Source organism: Castanea sativa, chromosome 1 (genome assembly GCF_040712315.1).
Source record: "Castanea sativa cultivar Marrone di Chiusa Pesio chromosome 1, ASM4071231v1".
Classification (NCBI taxonomy): Eukaryota; Viridiplantae; Streptophyta; class Magnoliopsida; order Fagales; family Fagaceae; genus Castanea; species Castanea sativa.
Window position 1 is genome coordinate 17,624,570 of NC_134013.1, and position 11,041 is coordinate 17,635,610.

The window sequence follows — 11,041 nt, forward strand, 5'->3', positions numbered from 1 at the left end:
CCTTCCATCACTAATTGGAAGATCAAAGAAACAAGTCTTCAATGAGATAAAGGAGAGAGTGGGAAAGAAAATGTCGGGGTGGAAAGAAAAACTTCTTTCAATTAGAGGAAGAAAAATTCTGATTAAGGCAGTAGTCTAAGCAGTGCACACATATGCAATAAGATGTTTTCTTCTCAAAGAGTCTATGTGAAGACATTGAAGGGATGCTGAGGAATTTCTGGTAGGGGCAGCGAAACAATGAATCAAAAATGGCGTGGGTGAGTTGGTCAAAAATGTGCAAATCAAAGCTAGAAGGAGGTTTGGGCTTTAGAGATATTCAAGCCTTTAACCTTGCCATGATAGCCAAGCAAGGATGGAGAATGTTATCTAATCCCTCATCTTTAATGGCTCGTCTATACAAAGCGAAATATTTCCCAAATTGTGATATGCTAAATGCCAACCTCGACAGCCGCCCCTCCTATGCATGGAAGAGTATCCATAAGGGATTGGAAGTGATAAAGTAAGGTACTAGATGGAGAGTTGAAAATGAGAAAACGATTCATATATGAGACGATAAATGGCAACCAACCCCAAACACTTACAAGATTATCTCCCCACAAAAAGACTGGTGATTTCCCAATGGTTACGGTTTTGATTGACCAAGATACAAAGAGACGGAGAAGAGACAGGTTAGAAAGAATATTCCTGCCTTTTGAAGTTGAGACAATCTTAAATATACCAATCAGCTATCATGCTCAGGAGGATCAATTAATTTGGGTGGGAAATAAAAATGGAACTTTCACAGTGAAAAGTGCATACTATGTTGCTAGGAAAATCGTTGAAGGAAATAGCAGGGGAGAACCATCTGTTGGAGACGTGAGAGCTCTGTTATGGAAAAAGATGTGGCACTTAAATATACTAGCAAAGGTAAGAATTTTTTCCTGGAGGCTATGTATGGATGCAATCCCCACAATGCTAAATTTAAATAAAAGAGGAGTCCAAGTAGAACCTATTTGCCCATTGTGTAAAGATGATATAGAATCTGTTGAGCATGCCATTTTTAAATGTGAGATAGCTGGTTGTGTGTGGAAGATGTGGGAGGACTGCCCCATTAATATAATGGATATCAATAGGGATGTTTCAGATCTGGCCATTGAAATTCTTCACCAAGGAACCCAAAGGGATCTAGAGAAGTGTTTTGGAGTGGCTTGGAGGATTTGGTTAAATAGGAACCAGGTTATTTATGAGGAAAATGGAGAACCAGCAGCTCATATTTGGGGGTTTGCAATTCGTATGACTAAAGACTACAAAGATGTAAATGGCTTGAAGGTAAAGCACAAAGAGAACAAAAAGCAACAATGGGAACCTCCACCAGAGGGTTTCTACACTATAAATGTGGATGGTGCCATTCCTTTGACCAATGGTCAATCCGGGGTAGGAATGTTAATTCGAGATTGGAATAGAAGAGTGATAGCTGTTGTGTCTATGCCCCTTCCAAGAAGATACTCTGTTAAGGAAACTGAAGCAATCGTAGTTGAACAAGGCTTAGTTTTGGCTAAAGAACTGGGCTTGGAGAAAATCATTGTAGAGGGTGACTCCTTCCTGACTATCCAAGCTATTGAAACCATGGATGTTAGGGGGGTTGCTGGACACATTATAAAAGGTATGGTATTGGGCAGGCTTGTAGCAGCTTGCAAGAGGCAAAAGTCAGACACATTGACAGGAACAACAACAAAATAGCCCATGAACTTGCCCAACATGCCAAAAAATCTAGAGAAAAATCCGTTTGGAGGAGTGAGATCCCAGGCTTTTTGTTTGATCTTCTTAAATTAGAGGGATCAGTCTAGGCGGGGTTCTTTGTTTTTGGTCTATGTTGTTATTGTTCTGTTAGCTGTTGGTGTATTTTGCATGCTCTTTGTATCTGGTTTTTGCCTGTTTTTGAGAATTCAGTCTCTTTTCAAAAAAAAAAAAAGAAAAAAAGAAAATGGGATTATACTTAATCACTCATACAGTGAACTTCAGCAATACATGTGTAGAGTGTTGTTGAGGACTAAATTCTTGCAAAGGCTCACTTAAAAGCTCAGTCAGCAAAACAACCAAACAAGACCAAGCCTAAGTCTCTTTTGTTCCATCTCATTATTGTCCCATCTGACTCAATACCACTTAGAGGAATCTCTTTTGGGGTAAATGTTATGGCGGTATGGTTTGGAGGGCCTAAGAGAGAATTTCTGTGTCTTCATGATTAGTATGTTTTGTTGGATTTTTCACTGTTGTTAGGGATCATTGTTGACGGTGGTGGTTTCCGGGCTATAGGATGCAGTACTCCAAAACATCCACATCAACATCAACGTTATGCCACAAATCAAGTTGTCATATGACACAAGCCCAATCGTGGTTTGCAATCCCACCACAATCCCGATGAGTGTCGAGTGCTAACTCACCCTCCCATTAGGTCTTAACTTAAATTTCTTCTACGAATATATTTTTATTTATTTCTTTTCTTTTCTTTACCTTTAAAAAAAATATAACTGAATATTATGCAAAAAAATTTATATTAGTGAAATTGAATAACCATTTATTATGTATTCCATTTAATCTAATTGCAAATATTTATTTAATAGTAAAGCACATTTTCATAGTCACTTCCTTTGACGTTTTAGTAATTGATTTTTTTTAATAATATCTTCTTTTTCATAGGAAACAAGCACACTTATATTATTATATACATTTAAGTAGTAAATTCAATAAAGACATTGATGATGCAAGAAAAATCAGTAGGCTGGATGCTCCGGATTTGAAAGGACCACTCGCTCTCTAATGGCCTGAAAAACAAAGGAAAAAGATCAAAGGTGACCGAAATTGCCGGCCAAGAACCCTCCGATGGTAAAGTCAGTTTTCTCTCTATATCTTTTGAGTTCCAATTTCTTGGGAAAATGTCCAACGTACCTTCTATTGGTCTGAATGGCTGTTTATATAGTGTCCTGGGAGCAGTTATTGAACTTGTAACCTCCCCCGGACTTCAGGAGGCCCGGGGTTCTTGGATAACTCCCATAACCACCTGACCATTGCATTTTCTCACACAACAATCATTGGAGGTTATGCGTGTATTACAGAATGGTAAAATGTGCTTAATAGTTCCAAGTGTAAAAGCCTCATCCATGAGTCTTTACGTGGACGAGTCCTCTCGGGGTGGGCTGCGCGCATCCTTTGGACGAGGGATGTAGCTTTGCTATCACCCAAGGACGGCCTTGCGCGTTAGCCATCTTGATGCTAACTCCTGGACGGCTGCCGAGATGAAGACCGTCTAGGGACGGTCTGAGTGCCTTCATCCCTCGTCAGACATGTTGTAAACTTAAAAGTCTTAGGGCCTGTTTGGTTCCAAAAAGTGGTGTATCTACTTTATATTTTTTATTTTTATTCTATATTCAAGACCTAAATTTGAATATAGAAAAAAAAAACACTTAGACTGAGTTTGGAATCTTTGGATTGCATTGAAAATTGCATGCATTTGACGTTTGGAATTTTCAACAATGGGACCCACAACTACAGTGGGTCCCACGACAACAGTGCATACGGCAGATCAGGCAATTTTCTAGTCCCACACGGCACTATTCATATTTAAAAATTATTTTATTACAGTGTTTTCAGTAATAAGTTTTCAGTTTTTGGCAATAAGCGGTATCCAAACAGACACTTATTTTCACATTTAAGGTCTGTTTAGGATCCGCTTATTTTGCTGAAATTAAAATTTTTTTGCTGAAAATATTTTAGATAAAAGTAAAAGTTAACTGAAATAGTACAGTGAGACCTATGAACAGTACCAAAAGTTCAATAGGCTCATGAATAGTAGTAAAAATAAGTTGAATAGTAAAATAAGCTAACCTTTTAATTTGGAGCTAAACGGACACTTGGTAGTGTTTGATAAGTTGTTTTGAAGTCATTGTTTTTTTTTTTTTTTTTAAGTAATTTTTCTCACTCGCAGACATCACATCACTAAAAAAAGAGTAACTTTGTGTTTTCATGATAATTACAAATATGCCACTATATTTGTATTTATAGAAAACAATAACATTGAAACGTTGAATTTATTTTTTGTACTCAAATCCAACCTTTAGGATTCTGAAAATAATTACCGCACACCCTTGGTGCGATAGTCACTCTACAAGTATAAGTGCTTGTGGGGTGTGGGGGCAAGGGCCGAGGTTCAAGTCTCTAGGAGGGAGCTTCACACACATTTACACTTAGATTAGGTTCGAGTAAAATTCTATCTTGTATCAAAAAAAGGATTCTGAAAATAAAAACAGATTACAAATATTAAAATTAAACCAGTTTTTTTTTTTTTTTTAGTGATGAGACCCACCAAAAACTGAAAATAAAACAAAAAAAACAATGCTTTTTTAAGCTATCCAAACCGTGCTTTTTTCAACTTCTTCTATCCCTACCATATTTATTGATTCATATTGAGATGCCTTATGAATGGTGAATACATACACCTAGTCTTCATTATATATAATATTACAAAAAATCATACATATTATAAAATTTTAAAATGGCAACTACTATGCGTGTGACAAGTTTTTATTTTTATTTTAATTTATTAGTCGATCTGCACAATTAGGGGGTCAATACATTTAAAAAAAAAAATAAGTTGGGGGGTCTCAAATTCAATACTCTGGAGATAGAAAGAGAAAAGAGAGAAGAGAGAGAGAGATAGATAGATAGATAGAGAGAGGTCAAATCGAGTGTGGGTAGGGTGTATTGTATTTTATAATTTTCTGTGGTGGTGGTGCTGGGATTAGCTAAACAGGTTAGGGGTTTCACTTCATTCAGACAAAAAATCACACACACACACACACAAAGAGAGAGAGAGAGAGAGAGAGAGAGAGAGAGAGAACCCTTTTGGGTAAAAAAGCTGTGTGAGAGAGAGAGAGAGAGAGATAGATAGATTTTTAATACTGGAACAGAACTTGCTCTAGCTCGAAACCCTAGAAAAATCCCTATCTTCTTCTGCTTCTTCTTCTATTCTAAACTATTCTCTTCCTCTTCCTATCTTTGCTGATGGATCCCTTTGATTTGATTCGTAAAGGTATAAGCTTTTTTCCATTTTCATCAGATCTTTCAGACACCTTCATAAATTTTGGTGTTCCAGTTTTGTTTTTGAAAAGATTGCTTTTTTATTCAATTTTATGGTGGTTGAATTGATTGAGATCTCTTAAAATCCAATAACAGGATGTCAAAGTTTTGATTTTTCTGTTTTTGTTTTTCATTTTTAAATTTAGTTATTAGTTTATTAGATTTGGTGGTAAAGATTTGACCTTTTTTTTTTTATGTTGTGGTTAGGGTTTAATTTAATCAACCTTATTAATAATAATTGTGTGAGGATTTATGTGTTTTCTTGGCTTATGAAGTCAGAAATGATGGGGTTTTAAGCAATTCTTTGTGCAATTTTAATCCTAAAGTACTTTCATTACTTCGAAAGTCGTTAAGTGAAATTGGTTAGCTTTGGTTAAGTTTAACTGGGTCATATCATTTTTAAGTCACAGATACATATAGTGCCTGCTTTTTTATCTGCACATTTCAGATGGGTTCTCTATTTGTTACTTATTATATGTATTGTTTAATTGGAAAATTGTTATTATTATTTGTTTGAAATGGTCGTAGAAAGAGTTTTAATACTGATTGCTATCTAGATTTAGTAGTCTGTGGTGTATGAGATATGGTATTTGAGCTTATTTGTTGCAAACACTGGATTTTATTCATGTGGGTGTGTGTTGAAATTGGAATTTTGTGGTCAATTTAACTAATTTGTATACTTGAATGGGATTTTTTTTGGCAGGGTTTGGCTGAAGCTTGCTGAAAGTTGAGTTTTTATTTCTTCTATGCATGTATATTATAGTGTTTTATTCATTTTCATTCAAGTAAATAATGAGCTTATCCAAGAAAGGAACCCAAGCTAACACCACGAAGCTGAGCAACCTAAGCAAGGCAACATCCTTGAATCCAAATGCAGCAGAGTTTGTTCCCTTTTCCCTTAGATCATCATCATCTGGAAGCACCAGCACTGCAGATGCTGCAGCAAGGCTTGCTAATTCTGGGACTCTAGGAAAAGCAGTGCTAGATAGATCAGAGTCATCTGTTTCGAATATTTCTGATGAAGAGGCCCATCAATACTGGCGTCGCCAGCTCCCCGATGATATTACCCCTGACTTTAAGGTCATGGGAGAAGATGAATCTCAAGGTATTGGGAACCTCTCTTTGGCGGGTTTGTCCTTGCATGATGTTAGTGAAGCTTCAAAGTTTCCTGCTTCTACAGGCAGTGGATACTTGTTAAATGAGCCGCAAGAATTATCTCCACACAATATTAATGGTCATAGCTATGCTGGAAAGTTGAGATTTCCTACTTCATCCTATGGTGAAGATTTGTCGTCGCCTAGTTTTCTTCATATGTCACCTAAGCCATGGGATAGCCAAACAGTGAATAGTCATCAGTTCAGGGAGGGGCCTCCTTATGATAGCAATTCTAGACATGGGTTTATGAACGATATGTTGGGTGAGCAAGCAATTGTGGAGGATAATGAGATGAACCCCATTGAGTTATTGGTTTCTCATTTCCCAGGTTTTGCTGCTGAAAGCCTTGCAGAAGTATACTTTGCCAGCGGAGGCGATATAAACCTGACAATTGATATGCTCACTCAGTTAGAGGTATGCTCAAATGTTTACAAACAAATAATCTTCTGAAAACTGAGATGTCTTCAATTGTCTCATGTTGTGTGAGGATGTAGTGTATCACAATTTCTGAATTTGCATTCCATAGACTTAATTTGCTATGGTGTATTTTTTTCCTTTACTTTAAATAACTTCCATATTTCTGTATTTTTTTTTTTTCACATCTTAATTGAGATGTGCAGAACTGTTTAAAGTAGTTGAAGTTCAATGCTGGATCCTCAAGAATCTTTTTGATCAACACAATTTTTTTTCAAATTATTATTTTAATCTTTATTCTTGTACATCTTCCCCTTCTCTTGCTGATATTATTTTATTGCTATAAATGTCTCCAAAATAAGGCATTATGACTCATCTCATAAATTTTCTGTGATGCAATAAATAATTCTAACGGGTAAGATGCTACACAGAGAGCAATACCTCCGATGCCTTCTTTTGGCAGGGAAGAGCTGGCTCCCCATAGAGTTTTGAGGTGACTCAATGCAACCATAGTCATGTATGGCCTCCAGTTCTTTAGTCATTGGCCTGGTACAGGGGGGGAGTTAGTGATTCTCTGTGGGTCATCCTCTTCTTACAGTATAGCACTGTTTTTCATTTATCTGTTCTTAGTTCTACTAATGTTTCATCTTTTTCTGTAAGCTTCATGGTTTGGATAGGGCAATGGTATTTTGTTTTGAAGGGCTCCATTGATTTTTCAAATATGCTGAACATGATTGTGTGTGTGTGTGTGTGTGTGTTTTTTTTTCATGATTTGTTATGCAGAATTTATTGTTAGTTTTATTATATTCAATATCTGCTATATATTTTTGTATTTAGGGCGTTTTATGGTAGATTTCTATTTTATTTGTAGCTTCAAGTTGATGGTGGTTTCAATCAGAGTGTGAACTCAAAGACCTTATCAACCCCCAATCTTAGTTCAATGGACTTCCCTGCTCTTACTGTTCCCGATAGTCAGAATGGTCCTCCAAAATATGCTGGAGATGATCTCCAACAAAATGGCAATCCTTTTCGATCTTCTGACAAGGACAACATGCTTATGTTCAAATCTGGATCTTCCATTCCATCTAGGGGTGCTATAGATTTTGCTTCAGCTGTCAGGAAATTGGCATCTCAGGATTCTGGTATATGGAAGTATGAAAGAAATGGTTCTGCTGATGCCACTATTGGCTCAAGTAGAAGTTCCCATGTTTTGGCTAGTGCTTACAGTAGTGGACAAGGGAGAGGCATCTATGGTGACAGGCTGCAAGATCGTGGTTCTGCTCGAGCGGCTCCTGTCTGGCTTGAAACTGGAGATGCAGTTGGTAATATTCTTTTGTCAACAAAATGACTTGTCTTTATATGTATTCAATTGTAGGCCAAATGCATTCTGCGTCAATAATGGCTTTAATGTTTGTTGAGATGACAGCAAATATGTATTCGGAGCTGCGAGAGGAAGCTCGTGACCATGCACGCCTGCGCAATGCATACTTTGATCAGGTATGCCTTGAAAATTTTTCAAACTATCATTTAATGTAGAAAAAACAATTGCTCTCTCTCTCTCTCTAAACTCCTACCTATAATTTTTAATAGAAAACTCTATTTGGCATGTAAGGATAAATTTTGGCAGCCTGTGGAGTGAGGTATTATTTCTAATTTCGATTCACTTAAGTGGGTTCGATTCATGAGAAGAAACATGACCTGCACGCAGCTTCCTTTATCTCTTCACACCCCCTCTTCTTTCCCCTTCTTGCCTCCTCACAATGTGATTAAAGTGTAACTTTACTTGCGTTTTTCTGGCCACCTCAATAATCAGTTGATAAACAAAGATGAACATAAAAAACTAAAAATAATATATAAACACCTTAGAGGTCAGGCTTTGGTGTGATGACAATTGCTTTCCTCCCAAAGTGACATGTCACAGGTTCAAGAACCAGACATGTGGTGGCATGAGGCAAGCATGCACCATTGACTAGAGATCTGTGAACATGTATTTGTCCAATAGATTGATATAGACGTCTTCCTAATATGGTGTCAATGTGCCACTGCAGTGAACATTGCCTATTGAGTCATTAGGTTTTGACAATTCATCTCTAGCGTGCAGGCTGATTTGTGGCCCAATTTTGCTTTTGTTCTCGAATCCTTATGATTGATTTTCTGCATTGTGTGCCATTGATCTCGCATCTATCTGCTGCACCATGTATCTTCACTTTATGATGTGTTATTCAACAACAGGCACGGCAAGCATTCCTTATTGGTAATAAGGCTCTAGCAAAGGAACTGAGTGCTAAAGGGCAGGTGCACAACATGCATATGAAGGCAGCTCATGGGAAAGCTCAAGAATCTATTTATCGTCAGAGGTTAGTTCCCTTCTGCTCTTGCTTTATTCTCAGCCATGACTGAACATGATTTTGATTATTGGATAATGTTTGCTGTCTTTCCTTTCGTACACTTGTTTATCTTTAAAGGGGTTGATTAGATGCATGGCTGCTGGTTGATTGACATCTCCAAGTTGCCTCTTATGAATGATAATATTGCAAATCCAAAAGTTTGAATTTTTCTTTTTCCCTCTCTCTCTCTCTCTCTCTCTCTCTCTCTCATGTTGGGTATACTTCTCTATAAGTGTATCAACTACTGTGTTTGCTTATTTGACGTTGATTGGAGCATTGCTGCTGGATCCAGAACAAAAATAGTAGTTCAATTACTGCAAGTCTGCAACTTCATGGCACAACAATAATGGCTGTCCTATGTTATCCAGAGCCTGATTTCAATAACAGACTGCCAAGTTTGACAGCTTTCTGATTCACCACAATAACCTCTGGTATCAGGGTTTTTATTGGTTTGTTCAGCTATTTATCTGTGATTTGAACTATTTTTCTAGGAACCCAGTTCCTCCAGAGATGCAGGGCAATGGAAGAGGACAAGAGCGGATGATAGACTTGCATGGGCTGCATGTTAGTGAAGCCATTCATGTTCTGAAGCACGAGTTGAGCGTGTTGAGGGGCACTGCCAGAGCAGCTGAGCAGCGCCTGCAGGTTTACATATGTGTTGGAACAGGTCACCACACCAGGGGTGCCCGCACTCCAGTTAGGCTCCCTATTGCTGTGCAACGTTATTTGCTTGAAGAAGAGGGCCTTGAATACACCGAGCCACAGCCAGGGCTGCTTCGAATTGTGATATATTGATCTCGGGGAGATGACAAGTGAGGTATAGGGCTTTTTTGACACAGCAAAACCCATCAAGTCATAGTCATCATAGTCATTCTTGTATCTGTATATGGGAGCAAATGGAGAGAGTAGATCAAGTTTCTAAAAGGGGAAAAAACAAAAAACAAAAAAAGGAAAAATGAAGAAAAAGACTGAGGAGTTAGGGGGAAAGGAAAAATGAAAAATGAGCAGATGTGTATCACTTAGGTTTAACCGGGTGGCAGCAGCATCCCATGTTGGTAGGCTGTCGCAACATTTTTTTCTTTTTGTTGTACCTTAAATTGTATTTTGCAAAATTCCTTTTTTATAAATTCCCAGTTGTAACTGATAGAATTCAATTTAATCATATCACAATTCACTTTGTCAATTACGTTAAAGTCACGGAAAATGGTACCACAATTTAACGAACATGACTTTTGGGCAATTGGTTTTAGTATGGATTTCTCATATTTATATCCATGATTTCTAGACTCTGAAACATGATACGAGAAGAATGACATTAGTACTCGTGTTTCTTTTTTATTTTTTTCAGACATTAGTCCTCGTGTATTTGTTATATGTTTTTTGACTAAAAAATTCTAGTGCCACACATTAATGCACAACTTTGTTCACAACTTACCACACCAATGTGGTGAGTTGTGAACAAAGTTGTGCATTAATGTGTGGCACCAGAATTTCTCTTTTCGACTAGCTAAAGTTGTTACAATGAATTTAGTTGGAAAATGCGACTCTATATAGCTAGATTAGAATGTTTACCAGGTGTAATTTTTTATTTGGTCGAATAAAAAGGTGAGGGACCAATCGGTTGTGACTCGTGAGGATAAGAGGATAAGCACTGAACTGAGGGGTTGGACAAAATGTTGTAGTATAAGGTTACAATTTTATTCAATATTTTTTTATTAAAGGTAAATTTTAACAAATTTACCATTAGATTACATCTTCTTTTTATATTTTTCATGCTTGCAAAATTTTTAGAAAATTAAAGATTAATAGTTATGTCATTAATAAATTTTTTAAATTGTAAATTTTTATAGTTTAAAATTATGTATGAGCTTATAGATCACATAGTAAATGATATTTAATTGACACAAAATTTAATATATGTATAAATAGTGCAATTCAACGGTTAGATTTCCAAATTATGTACTACTGTTTAT

General features: G+C 36.9%; 2 protein-coding genes across 2 annotated transcripts; both read left to right on the forward strand.

Moving 5' to 3' along the window:
• Nucleotides 1-525: 525 nt before the first annotated feature.
• LOC142621608 (uncharacterized) lies at nucleotides 526-1,719 on the forward strand. Its single transcript, XM_075794908.1, has one exon. It carries the CDS (start codon nucleotides 526-528, stop codon nucleotides 1,717-1,719), a length of 1,194 nt encoding a protein of 397 aa, XP_075651023.1.
• Nucleotides 1,720-4,498: 2,779 nt separating this feature from the next.
• LOC142622199 (polyadenylate-binding protein-interacting protein 7) lies at nucleotides 4,499-10,251 on the forward strand. Its single transcript, XM_075795640.1, has 6 exons — nucleotides 4,499-5,065; nucleotides 5,816-6,681; nucleotides 7,553-8,003; nucleotides 8,108-8,178; nucleotides 8,914-9,038; nucleotides 9,560-10,251. The coding sequence occupies exons 2-6, from the start codon at nucleotides 5,905-5,907 to the stop codon at nucleotides 9,861-9,863; spliced, it is 1,728 nt and encodes a 575-aa protein (XP_075651755.1). The 5' UTR covers nucleotides 4,499-5,065; nucleotides 5,816-5,904; the 3' UTR covers nucleotides 9,864-10,251.
• Nucleotides 10,252-11,041: the final 790 nt, after the last annotated feature.